Source organism: Rhopalosiphum padi, chromosome 4 (genome assembly GCF_020882245.1).
Source record: "Rhopalosiphum padi isolate XX-2018 chromosome 4, ASM2088224v1, whole genome shotgun sequence".
Taxonomy (NCBI): Eukaryota; Metazoa; Arthropoda; class Insecta; order Hemiptera; family Aphididae; genus Rhopalosiphum; species Rhopalosiphum padi.
Window position 1 is genome coordinate 48,071,097 of NC_083600.1, and position 15,715 is coordinate 48,086,811.

A 15,715-nucleotide genomic window follows, 5' to 3' on the forward strand; every position below is an offset into this window, starting at 1 on the left:
TGCGTCTCTTGAAAGCACTCACTTCGTAATTATTCTCTCTCGCTCTCGAACACGCGCACATCAAATTCACTTGACACTTGTGGTATAGTTTTTTGCTTTCGATAAATGCAAAAAAATCGCGATCTGCTACCCCGAAGTTATATTTAAGATTGAACCGCCGAGACATATTTGCGCACAAAGACATTTTACATTATATTATTATAAGTGGATTACCATGTTAACTTTATGGTATAAAGATGGAAAAATACGATATAACCACGTGCATAATATATGTACCTATGTTTATATCAGTATCGGTCTTTGTTTGATGTAATACTAATAATACTATATAGCAGTATAGCACACATAATCTCTACCGAGTATATTATACAAAATTTGTTTCGTTGCCGGCGAAACTGTAACCGGTGGCTCAAAATATTATATACTTTTCTTTAAATTAAGTCATTATACAGATATAGGTATATCGTTCCGTAAGCCTTCGTATTAATCATTTTGGTAAAGTCCATTGGAGCGCGTGTAATTTGTCAATTAAATGTTATAGGTGCCGCCGACCATCATGCGAGTATTATAAAACGTATCGGTGAACAATATATATGGTGTATTATATTTTCTTTTTTATACGAACCGTCAAAACAAAACCGGTTGGCAGGACCACCTTATCCGACAAACCTTCTGAACACTAATGTGAAATTATATTTGTTAATCGATGCAGTAAATATACCCTTCTGAACCGTTCAGTCAAAAAAGGTAAAAAACTCATTAAAATCGAACAACGTTTTGGAGGTAAATAATACGACTCATTTAATAATAACGAAATGAAATCTTTTAATTAACGGCCATTTATTATAGGTACAAGCTTAAAGTAAAAGAACGAATACGCAACTATATATAAATAATAAATATAAATATATATCTGTGCGTAGAAAATCAGAACTAATACAATATTAGTAGCAATATTCCAATATAATAATTATGCGATTTCAAAGATCAAAATACATATAATGATATCATATCTATACTGTATATACATATTTACAAACGAAACGGAATACGTATTTTTAACGTGAACGGGTTGTGTATTACGCGACACGCACATCAGCAGTTAATACTTCGTGATTTTCTATAAGGGGTTGTACACAATATACCATATTAGCCGGTTATTATATATTATATTGAATAGAGGGAATAATTTCGATATAATATTATAACGTAACATACTGTATTTGCATAAAATTATGACAAATACGGCATTATTCCACTGCTGTTGACTTACATATTATGTGTATTATACAATACGCATAATATTATTCCACTATACGAGTCCGTATTGATAATATATATAATAAAAACGATTGCTCATAAAATAATTATGTATCATTTGAAAACTCCTCAGGCGCTGTATGTATATAATATGTAAATTATAACCCACGACTCAAAAAACGAATTAATCTTTGGTTATATATCTAATAATATAATATACTCGCACATACCTATTTTCGTGTGAAATAATTTATCACTAATAGCGAATTACTATAAGTTATCGATGACCAATGAATTTTTTCTATAACAAATCTATATTTTATAGTATTATTATTATTTATTAATGTATTAGTTGCTGTTGCGGTTGATATATAGTGCAGGTACGTGTGTATTGTGTACAAATTGCAGCAATCCTTTACTCGACAAATTGTTTTCATAGTATGTGTGATATTATGCTATACCTACAATAGCAGGCTTACAACATAGTTTTGGATAATATTATACGCATATTTATAAATACATATTATAATTAATTTGTTTAGTATAATTTTCTGTAAAGTCAGTCGCCTATTACAGAATTTAATAATAAGATTAAATGCTTAATAAATTATTAAATAAATATTTATTTGTTAGATAAATAAGTCACAGAAACACTGTATTTTAAACATTTTTTTACGATTTTTTGGAATGATTGAGGATGATAGTTGGGTGATATGTACTTCAGTTTTTAGTATGGTGAGTTAGTTTGTTAGTGAAACGTTTATAATGGAGCTTGGCAGTTATTTAGTGACAGTGGGTATTTTTAAATCTATGTAGAGGGTATTATTGAAAATGTAGAATAAAGCATTAATTAAGATGCGTGAAGGTCTTAGAATTGGGATTTTGAAACATAATTGTTATTGGGAATTTTGGCTGAGCCCTTTAGTTGGATACCGTAAGATTAAATTGTTTTTGGCAGTAGATATCATTTATAGAAAAATATTTTACATGTTATTTGGAAATAAGATAATATGATAAGATTTATTTCGGTATAAGAAATACTGTAGAATATGACTCAATCTGAGTATAGCTTTATTATACAATAATGTAAGTATCGATAATATTTGTCGCGCGAGCTTCGCAATAATATTCGTTTATACCCTATACAACAATAGCCTATTTATACACAATGCCTAAAGGCCGATTGTACGCTTAGTTTCGCCGACAGCGAAAAGGGGTGGACACTTAATTGTTTTGTCATTGCTGCAGTAGTGGCGGCAGCGTTGGTGTGACGGCCCGGGGTAATGATCGACCGACTTATCCAGACAATATTATACAGAATCGAGGAAAAGAGACGGAAATAAAGACGACTCGGAGAATAATGTCTAAATTAAAATCAATAACGCAGAAAGACCATTTTCGTAATGATGACTGTACAATAATAATAATAATAATAATATATATTGTATAATAAATATCTCTTCGAAATACGGCCGTGGAATCGTTTTCGAGTTTTCGTTTTTGTGTGTAATCATAATACGCTGTATACTTTTAAATCAGGGAATATTGAATTTGAAATGATTCGACTGGAAAGTCGACTCCGCCGTAGCCGGGGGACAAAAGACGCGGTGATGAATCTCGTGACTTGGAACAAATTTAAGGACAATGTAAAAATAAAAAAACCAGGCATAAAGAAAATGAAATAAAAAACGAGATGAAATAATACGAGGGGAACAATATGCATGTGAATCTTGCGTATTGTTGATTTGAATAACGAGTATTATGTGGAGAAATAAATTGGTTATTTATTTTGCTCTCCTTTGCTGAGCGCGCACAAAGTCAATTTCGTCGCGACTCCCCCAAAAGTAACTCTTTTGATCTCAAAACCATATGGGAATTTCCCAATCAAATGTACTTCGTCGCAAACGTGTATAAAGTGAGTGTATATGTGTGTCTACTCGTTCAATCTGGATTTTCGAAATAAATCTATACGGTACAATTTATTTTATTTATTATTATTAAGATTGTTTTAAAATATTAAGAATATAATACAATTTTGTTAAATAATATATCAATTAATTTTGTTTTATTTTTTTCATTAATAATATATATTATAATTATCAATACCTAATAATAAACTAATATAAAATATTGCGTAAAAAATAACATGTTTATATTCGTAATTCAAATATGAATGAAATGTGTACATTTCCCACAATAGTTCTATATATAATATGTAATATAAATAGGTAGTATAATACTATAATATAATATACTTTTACACACATTCATAATATTACCGATGTGTATAATGGACGTGTGGTCTAAAACCGTTTTCATACACTTAATATTGTATTTAGAAAGATATATTCATATACTATTATACTCGTATTGCAGTATATCATATGACAATAAAATTGCGAAATATCGGACCCCGCAACAGTGTATTATATCAAAACAGTATCAAATACACAGATCTAAGGAAATGGTTTTACCTTTTATGTATATACGATATAATTGTTTGCGTGCGCCGAAATAATAAGTAGACCACCACACTGCATCGGCGGTACAATAAACAACGTTCCTATGTATTATATACAGATTTGAGAACGATTAGATAATATATTATTATTAGAAGTATACGAATACGAACCCGCAAGAACAGTTTCACTTTGTGCAGCAGTGTGTACAAAATGTCATTTGCGGTCCGAAGGAAAGAAGGTAAAAATGCAACGTTTAAAGTCTAAACAATATGTACCTGCCTCGCGGACGTTGTTTTATTGTTTATCTATCTGGCCTCGAAGATCGGTAAAATATTATTGAGAACATAATACGGTCGTGGCGGTGTTTTGCCGGGATACAGAAAACTGGTTTTCTTCTTCAAACGACGATGTCGAGGGCCGGAAGTATTATGTCAGGTCCAGTTTTGATCAAACACACAACAAAGCGAATATATATATGTGTGTATCGTATGTATATATAATATTATTGTACGGCAAACCAGATGAAACAACAGTAGAAAAAAAATATCGAATTACGATGACGGCGTAACATCGCAAAAATATGGTTCCTCTCCCTCACACCCAACTCACCAACTCTCTCTTGCTATACGTATATAATATATATTAGGTATAGGTTATATACATTATATCATCATCCTTGGCACATTGCACATTGAAGATCTACAAAATTGAAGAGTGAAAATCAAACGCGCGTAAATTTCGATTTGTCCTGCGAACAATGTGGCGCCGCGTCTGCACCGATATATTATATTATTGTCTCTTTCAATATAATATATATGTGTGTGCTTATCGGGAGCCTCTTGACCAAAAAGCTAAAAGGCGCCTGTACTACACGGCCAAAAACAACACAGACTGTTTCTTTATACACACACACACATACACATTTATATATATATATATATATATATATATATATATATATATATATATATATAAATGTGTGTGTGTGTGTGTGTGTAGTGTGTATTTATTTTTCCCTTACCGAGACCACCCTAAAAACACACTCACACACGCACACATAGAGCGATGCTACCCTTGATACAAAACAAACTGTACACACGACTATTTTTACGTCTTTTTATCGGCGCACACGATGATGATGGGACCCTACTCTCCGACACCGCTCACAGCGCTCGCGATGCGATGACTTTTCATGTGCGTTTCGGGGGAAGTAGAATTTGTTTACGTGAGAACCGTGGGAGTAACCCCCGGGCTTGGCGCTTTTTACATGTTGAACGGCGGCGTATGTTATATGTACATAAAAATCGAATGGTCCGCGTACGATGTATATCGTGTTACAGCTGGCACTGCACCGTCGACGTTCGCGACGATGCGGAAGAGGGATTTTCGACGCAAATTACATATTTCGTGTACAGGAAGTAGTGTAGTTTGGACTTTGATGATAATTCATGTGTGGTACGGCTTTTAGCTGATCTTGAAACCGACTCTCTGGCGTAGCCGGCTCGTGATCTACAATCAGTATTGTGCAATAGCTAAATTTAATTGGATAAAATCATCGAATCTATGTATGTATACATATATATATTATATTTAAATAAATTATAAAATTTATATCTAAGTGACCACCTACGATAGAAATTATAGCCATCTAGATGAATTTTTGCGTATTCATTTTAACTATTCAATATTTATTAATAATTAGTGATTTAAATTTTAATCTCAGCGAATATTAACGTAATAACGTAGCATTATTATTTTCTGTATGTATATCAAGAAAAATATACGTATTATGTTTTAAATTAATAAAGCATACAAGATATTTCATAATTTCATTACTACTTAGATATATTAAATATTTTCGATACATATTTATATCTAGATAATATTTGCGTTCATATAACTTTTTATACCTAAATGAATAAAAAAGATTAACTGAACGTTATACACTATCTGAAATTATAGCAGATGCATAATGCATTAGTCAATATTTTAATATAGGTACCTCATATTTTCTTCGCAGTGATACACTTCACGAAGGTATACTCCTTTAAAAATATTCGATTTTATCACGCCATCGTCGCCGTCGCTGTCATAAATCGATACGCCCCAGTCTATTTTATGTTATATATAAGGATACTCAATTAGTCAATTACCTTCTATAATTATAATTTATAACTAATAGTGCCTCGAGATCGTTTGTAATAAATAAAAAATCGCGCGACATTGCCTCATGTCTACACCGTGCGGTTATATGTTTTTCGTGTTATATTTGAAAGTACACATAATAGCTGGTATCAAACATGTTGTATCATATTAACGTATAGGTATACGAACTACGAAGTATTATTATTTTATTCTTATTATTGGCAACAGTCCGATTTGAAAGTGGGTTTGTTGTTAACACAATAATATTATGGCGGTATAAAAATCAGCTGCTGCTATACCTACAGCGTATATATAATAATATAATATATACGATATACGTGATGGATAATATACCCTATACGTAAATATTATAGTTGTACATATAATTAATTTCCACTTGACTCGGTATATGAAATTAAAAGGAAAAAACTTCTTAAACTTGCGCCATTAAATGCGCTTGTTATATCTACAGAGGGGAGTCTGTCGGAGAACTCGAAATTGTTTTCTAATGACGCTCGTCTGCTATATGTTAGGTTATATACACATCCCGTTCCTTCGGACGTGGGTTTCGTTTCGGGTTTTTTTTTTCGAAAAGTCTCTTTATTTCTGGACGGACTACAACTGGCGCCTGTTATTCGCGCAAGTCATCGGGTTTATACAAAAATAAATATTGGTTTCACCAGGCGCACACACATGTACACATATTGTTATATATCCTCGATTCTCCGACGAAATCGGCCTCGTCATTAAAGTATATAATATATTATATGAAATAAATAACGAAATCGTTCTGAATTTGAAGTAGGTACATATTATATCATTTAAGTAATGACTAATGATATACATAACACAGGACTCAACGCACGTATATCGCATAGGTAATTGAGTTATTTTTGGCTGCGCGTGTATTAAAGTTAAAAAAATGAAAACTGAACTAAATGAAGTTTACGATGTACATAATATGACGTGTATATACTCATATATACAATATATATAGGGACGAATGGACGAGTGTGGGCGACGAAAAATTGTTTGACGATTCTTCGGATTATTTCTGCCTTCGCCTCGCGTCACAATAATATATGTAGGGGAAAAAACACTGACAAATGACGAGAATGACTACGACAACGACTCGTATGTATACACGTATAGTATAATAGTAATAATAGTAATAATATTATAATATTATATTTACTACTGCAACACACGCTAGAAAATCGTCAATGTCATCGTCGTTAAATAAACATGGCACCGGTAGTAATATAGTAGTCATAGCAGTGATGGTGTAGTAGTACCTATAGTATATATTATATAGCGTTGGCGAGTCGGAGTCATTAAATTGTCAAGTGTTTTTTTGGTGGGCGGGTACTTGGGGGGCTTGTTCGTCGCCGTCGTCGTCGTCGTCGTCGTCGTAGTAGTTGTCGTATAGCTGCCACCGCGCCGTATCGAAGTGAAGGCTGCAGTGTACAGAAACGCGTATTATATATATGTATATAATACACGCCTACCCGGATCGGGGCGGGAAAGAAGAGGAAACCGAAAGTAAAAAAAAAATATAAAATTAATAACAATATAATAATAACGAAAAGGAATGAAAGAAAGGAAGGACGGAAGAAAGGCAGGAAGGAATGAAAAAGAAAATAATATGTACTAAAATTCATATTTTCCAATTACCACAGCGCAAAGGCAGCCAATATTAATCTCGAGTAAAAATCACATTATAATATGGTATATATACATATATACGCGCGTGTCTATAAAAAATGTATACTCGCATATTATACAGTACCTATTAATTTTATATGCGTATTATGTGAACACATTGTATAATCTATCAATTATCATCATCATCATATTATAACGATGCACTCGTGTCATTGGTTTTCATAAATTATATAATCGGGGACAGTAGTGACGGTCGTTATAATAATATACATTATTGTTGTACCTACACAAAAATGGAACGAATCAAAATGTGACTTTGATTGCCGCTATGTATAGTGTTGAAAAGAAATGGAACAATAATTATTAATAATAATAAAAAAAAAAAAATGAAAAAAATACCATATTCGCTCCCTCGCGATACTTGCGAGTTTGCAGCAGGGTCGTCGAGGGACTTGTACTTTATTTTTTATTTTTGTCATTTCAAATACCCTCGAGGTACGCTCACACACACACACAGACGTGTTATACTTATATATATATATAATATGTATACATTCAAGTTGTGCAGTGTCCGGCAACCGGCAGAATATTACGTTTGGCGATCGGTGATAAAACGGTTTTTCTTTGTTCGATCCGGGTAAAAAAAATAGACGGAGACGCGGTAGTGTGTGCGTATATATATATACATATTAGAAAAGCAAGTAGGTACACAGTTTATACGCACACAGATAGAGAGCGATGGTAAAGGAAGCTATTCGTGTCATTAAGGAAATCGATTTCAATCTATTTTGTTATAGGTACTTTGAAGACTGCTACAGCCTTTATTTATTTTTTCTCTAGGCGCTCTTTAGGCCCGAGTACACTGTAATAATATGTATACTCGTATACCGAGTCACTAACTCTATACTGCAGCACCGTCCTATATATATATATATATATATATATATATATATTTATATATTATTAGTATATTATATGCCGGAGCAGTAGTGTGTCCTGTTGTCGACGTCGTCGTCGATAATGTCGACTGTCGTGCATTATGTGTTTTTGTATTCTCCGGGTAAATAGAGCGCGAAACGGGCCAAGGGGTTACGCGCATCGTCGTCGGTGGGGGGATGTGTTTTTGTACGGCCGATTAGGCGTACGGCGATTAAAGGGCGAGGGTGAACGCATTCAAAAGACCGTTAACTGGATAAAAGAGAGTGTACGAAAACATAATAATAATAATAATGTTTATTATATACACTAACACCGTATATACCTAGTATATAATATTGTATTATATACTTGTGTTTTATGCGTATTAAAGCTGATGGTGACAGAGAGTGAGAGAAAACCGTGATTCGACGAATACGCGCGTGTCGTGTGTCTGCGGGAAAATTCGGCGGCGGGGACAGTGCATAATATTATATTATATCGGCGTCACCGGTCGCGGTTATGATTTCGAAAATCCTTTCGACCCCTGCTTGCAGTTGGTTCACCGTTCACCGCACGACTGTGTTTAATGCGCGCTTAAAAGTTAAAGATATAATAAATAAATATTACAATATAGATCCGACCGAGTGTATACGCGTATACATGCAACAACGACACATGATGACGGTGATGCAACGCGAATGGACATCTCCCGATTATAATATATTATTATGCGCGTGAAACGGATAGTGGACAATAATATTATATTAAATGAATAATAAATTGATTGTTATTACAGCTGCTGCGAGTAATGATAAAATAATAACCCGCATGCCACAGTAGTAATAATTTGTATATCCGCGTTCTTGTTACGTACATATTATAACATATAACATATAACATTTGAATTTTATACGCGTTCTGCTGGCGATCGTTTAGTATATATTGACTGTTTGTAATTATTTGGTACACCATAAGATATAGACATATTACTTATATATTATATACTATAGTATTGGGTCAGGAGTCAGCACTGACTTATGGGTGAACGCCCAATCGATTTCCAACGAATCTATTTGTTATTTAATCGGAAGTATATTTACAAACTCGCCTTGTCCTCAGATTTCCCCTTTGAAACTTTATAATATATTAGAAAATAAACCGATTTAAAATAAAAAATGATAAATAATTATTATAGGAAAATACATGACAATGGGCTTTTATAGTATTATATTATGTCAATTATTCTAAATGCGTTTAAACGATTCAGCGCAAAAAGTTCTTCCAAAAATAACATCCTAATTATACGATAATATAAATCATATAAGTACAATAAGTACATATAAGCCATCTGTCAATATTATAGATTATGATTGTTACCAGTTGTCAGATATCATAATATTTTACAACTTATATGATTTTTTTATTTGTACGCATATTACAAATGGTTACAATCGTGGTACTTATTATATTGTATATAATTGTATATAATACACAATCATAAAATAAATTATACCGTACAACGGACGTGTATAAATTAATATAAGTTTTGTATTTGTCCGCCCTTGCTGCAGCATTTAGCGGCCCAGGCCCATTGTTCAGGGTGAGAGGGGAAGCATTACAAAACAATAATTGGCAATTTTTAATTTTATTTGTACATATTATAAGGTACAGTTTTAAATTCTAAGTTTAGCAGACGAATGTATTGATTTTACAATAGTGATGAGTGTTTTTTATTTTTGTGCGGAAGACACTTTTTCTAGTAGAAAAATACTCTGACCATCAACTTCAACGAAGGTTTCTGGTAGAAAATTGAGTCTAGCTGGTACCTTTGGGAGGTAAAAATCGAATATTTCTAGTACCTACTCAATTTTTAAAATAATCGGGAAAAACTAAAATAAATATTAATATATTATAATAATTATGTTTTACAGAATAATTTTGTATTTATTTTTATTGATGTTCTATTATGAATATTTAATTCGAGGGAAAAATGTCAGGGGAGACAGGAGTCTAGGAGAGGCACTGTCTCATTTTGCCTCTGCCTTTCTCGTGGTGACTATAAACTTACTAAAAATAGTATAATATATTATTTTGTCTAGCATTTAATAATGATTTTTTAATAGTGTTATAATCGTGTACTCATTATGTATACACAACTATACAATAAGTTTTAAACCGATGACATAGGCATAATCGTTACGGTATAGGCGCGATCGTTATTGAGGATAGCTCTATCGATTTCAGAATCGATACGCGTTGCACACGCCGTAATTTAATATATTATATTATTATTATAATATAATACATAGGTACCTACAATATAACCGTATAATGTATATACCTACTATAATATTATGGAAATAAAAATTGGAACGCAGCACGTGAACGGGTGGCGGCTGGATTGATTGATATCAACATCGACAATAATAATATAATAATAATGATGATGCGTGGCCTTTTTTCTATTTCTTTTTTTAAACTGTAGCGATTGTGTTCGCATTAAACGTGATTAGTGTGTATTCGGCGGCAGCGGTGGCGACGTCGGGTAGTGATGTGGGGGCGGCGACGGTGCGAGGGGACGACATCCTTTCAAACAAAATCACCGTCGCCTTTTGTGACCCGCTTTATACACACTTCCTGTTTATTATAATACGGACGTTCGTATCCGCGAAAAAATTTAACGGGTTATTGACGTCCGCCGTCGTCGCCGTCGTCGCCGATGCCGTCGCCACCACCACCATGTCTGTCGGTTCATAGCGGTGGCAGCGGTGTGAAAATGACGTTTTCGCCTGCGAAACGGCGCGGCGTACACACAAGTTTATAAGCCGATTTCAGTCATGAACGCGACACAATATAATAATATAATATGTAGGTACGTCGCGTATATAGTATAGTATCGTGCGACCGTCAATTTTTAAACTAAAACATATTGTGTATAGGTAGTAGGTACACGCCACTATATTTAAGTGAACGCATAATTATTTATTTATTCATTTGACGTCGTATACATAATATACAACATTTGATGAGGTATAGAGTTATTATTGCAAAAAGTGTATTGCTATACAAGAGTGATAGTGTCATTGTGGCAGCGTATACGAGAAGATTATAATTATATATTCAATTACAAAAACATATGGCAGAATACATTAAATTATGTTTAAGTTGAGTTGTACCTATAAGGTGACGAAAAAACACTAAAACATAACTTATAAACGATAAAATAGGCGAGCAAAAATTTAAGTTATGTATAAGGTTTTTGAGTTATTTTGAATCGACTGTAACATATTACAATTTATCAGAGCAGAATATTAACTTGTATTTACAAATGTATTTTTATCGCATAATCTACATACACTACATTAATAATCAATAAATCAAATATTTGCATAGTAAAAATGATGGCCAGTTATGACATATTAAACGCGACACGCATTGTGTAGGTAATTGATTTTAGTTGAAAAAGAAATTGCGTGTCCTTATAATTAAATATTCAACTGTACATAATTTAAAATTTCAAAATAAAATCGGTGGAAAATAATATTGGCGATTATGGAAGCTTATATATAATAATATAGGTACGTTTATTTATAAGTCAAAAGTTATTATTAGTACCAGTGAGATTTACATAACGTATATATATATTTTTCACGTCGGGTAAAAAAATGGTACTAATGGAATTTACACACACATATTATTGTTATACAGGTGTATAAACAAAAAGGTATAAAAATCGGTGGTATTTACAATAATCGTTCCAACGGGACGATATAATACGACCAATATAATAATTATTCTGTTAAATCTCCGTATATGCAAAATAATCCATCACGCACCAGCCTCTAATAATAATAATTTATAATAATAACTATACAAAAATAATAATCGGTTTTTGTTTTTTTTTTTTTTGTTGTTTTCGCGCCGCACGCAGGATGCAACAGCAGCAGTTCGCCGCCCAGTTGGCGCATTCGGGCGGCCGACACTTGAACCTCCGGCGGTCCATGTCGCCGGGCGCGGCCAGCACCACCGGGTCCGAGTCGAGCATCAGCCTGGGCGCCCCATCGCCGGGCCCGCCGTCCATGCCGCCGCTGCCGCTCCAGTCGCTGCCGCCCCCGCCGCTCCAGCTGACCGGCGACCCGCCCCGCATCGGCCTCACCAACCCGTCACCGTGCACGTTACCGCAACCGCTGGCGCTGCACAGGCCGTTCACGTGATACAGCCCGCCTCACCCGCCGATCACCGCCGGCTGGTGACGCGCCTTCCGCCGACGACGCGCACGGTTTGATTTGTTCGTTTTTCGTTTTCTCTCTCTCCGTCTCACCATCTCTCTGTCATCGCTGTACGACGACGACGACGACGACACTAAATAATAATAATAATAATATCATAGTCCGACGTCGTCGCCGTGAAAACACGACGATGACGATATAATTATTGTCATTCATTTACAACTACGCGTACTGCACCCGCGAAATCTGCACAGGTATACCATAAAAAATAACTAGACAGTCCTATGATAGGCATATATCGTTATATACTGTTACAGTGGCGTGCCGGACTCGATGAAAAGTTTTCGCGTTTAGTCGTGTATATATATATATATATATATTATATTCCCGTACCCAGCCATCATAATACGACACACTTGACGAATGGACGCTCGCGAGTATATTATCATGATAAATAACACGATAAACCTCTATACGATGAAAACGATAATATTTAGTTGATATAATTTTCCGTCGAGTATACCAACGACCTCCCACCACCCACCTCGATTTGCTAACAAGAGGCAGCTCTTGATTACTATTCATCTCCGCCACGCCACCAATATGGTTGTCACGCTTGAGCGATGTTTGCGAATCGTTATATCAGATTTACGTACGAGTTCGAACGTTGAAAAGTGTACTATAAAAGAAATTATTTCACATCAACTATAGTATTGTATTGGCGTTTTGTCATATATTAAAATGTTTTAATTTTACTATACTAAATTCAATTGGACTATATCATTGATCATTTGTATAATTGCTAATCGATATGTTATACAATACAACACTTTTAACCTCGTGGATCTTTAAACAGAAAAATAATAATTTTAACCGTAAAATATTACCTATAATTTCACTAAATAACTATACAATAAAAAAGTACTAATTACTTTTACGAGCAATATACATACACATACATAAAAATATAATCAAGTTACTTTTTTTTTTTTAAATATAAATGATAACTAAAATTTGGTAGGTATAATTTCGTTTTTTTTTTATTATTATGCGAACGATTATTAGACATTGCACTATTGCAGTCCAAGTCGAATTTGAAGAGTTTTGACTGTCTAGTTATAAATTTGTGATCGATATTATTGACCGACGTGCGTAAGAGATTGCCGAAAACCAAAATTGAAAAAATTTAGCGGTACACCCCTCCCTCCACCATTTTGATACATGCATAATATTATACATTAATTATTATTATTATTATTACTATTATTATTATCATTATTAAATTATTATTATTATTATTATAATTATACATATATGTTGTAACACACGTTGTACCGTATTTGTAAAAGTAAGAACATTTTTGCCTATTATTTATTTAAAAACTACAATATTAATAGATAAATCATTGTAATTTTTTTGTCGGACAATCCGATCGATGATACGTGTCAGATGCGTATAATTTAAATATGTATAAATATATATGTATAAATGCTCTTCGACTATTCGTTTTATATACTTTAGAGTCTTTGTCCGCAGTGTATATACCTATTATATGTTATATGTATGTAAATGTATATATATATATTTACATACTATATAATGACTTTGTTTTGAAACGATATCAATGTATAATTTTAGTGTGTAGAATTGCCGAGAGACTTCGCACTTTAAATTATATTATGCATTATTATTATACTTTGTACCGCGATCATAATGTTATTATAAAATATATTATTAATCACAGTAAAAATGAATGATCCCGTATTTTGCAACCCCTAAGGTGCATATATATTTATATATATAAACCTACCCTGTTAGGACGCTTATATTGTACCTATATATATATATATATATGATTACTATTTAGTTTATAGTATTTTGTAAATAGTAATTAATTTTAGTTCGTTTAAACGGTGCAATTAACATTATATAATTTACATAAATATATTGTACAAAAACTATTCTTTATATTATTATTATTATATTATATACATACACGTAGCAACTGATATATAGGTATATATATATTATATATAGTATAATATCTTCGTGTTATATAATATAATACTATTATGTCTATATATAATTTACATATATATATATATATACGCAAGAAACATATGTAACTTTTTTTTTCAATGTGTTTAACGTAATAATCAAACTTATTATACTATAATATTATATGATATAAAATTATTATAATGTAATAAGGCTCATATGGTTATTATACGAATCATACGTAGTTTCATTTATTTGTGCTGTTTCTCGATGATTTTGTGCGACGCGTAGTAAATAATATTATTGTATCGATTTACTGCGACCACACTGCAACGGAGCTGTTTATTAAAACAAAACCGAAATATATATTATTATTAATTGTTTGTTAATTATGTTTTTATTTTTTTTTCCATTCCGTTCGTGCACTGTGCACACTCACCACAGCCTCGCCGCCAAACATCGCGTAGTCGAACCCTGGCGCTGCAGACGTTCTAATTATTATTCCCAGACACTTATTAATAAAAATAATAATAATATTTTAAGTATGGCGAGGACTTTTATGTAAAGGCATAATTTGATTGAATGTAGATATATCTTAGCTCTGATTAAAAATGAACCTATTACATAAGACATCCTAAATAAAATAAAACCCATTCATTCTAAAACTTTTCGCACATATTGAAATACCTAAATACCTTACAATTCGTAAAAATATTTTGTATTTTAGATTCCGAGCGTAACGTTAATGTATTGATTTAGTACTTGATTTCAGTACTTTTCGTTTTTAGAAGATTCAAATTTAGAAAATTAACGTTGGATAAAAACTTTTTGTCAAGTATTTTATGTTTTTCAATCCGTAATTTGGTGGACAAAAATGATAACACAAAATTTATTTACGTATTTCGAATTTTTTTTATTACACAAAAATCCGCTCTTTAATATTAGAATATACTTTCTTATGACTGAGAAATTGACAACTTGTGATGTTTACTATGATTGTTGAATATTAAAATATTACATGTGTGGTCGTCGTTCGAC

At 32.8% G+C, this 15,715-nt stretch overlaps 1 protein-coding gene across 1 annotated transcript in view; it reads left to right on the plus strand.

Annotated features, from left to right (window-relative positions):
• Positions 1-15,066, plus strand: part of LOC132929720 (homeobox protein SIX6-like) — a 45,231-nt gene extending 30,165 nt beyond the window's left edge. Inside the window, exon 2 of the mRNA XM_060995251.1 lies at positions 12,382-15,066. Coding sequence (XP_060851234.1) covers positions 12,382-12,664 — 283 coding nt within the window. The 3' untranslated portion in view covers positions 12,665-15,066. The remainder of the gene's footprint in view (positions 1-12,381) is intronic.
• The last annotated feature ends 649 nt before the right edge of the window (positions 15,067-15,715 follow it).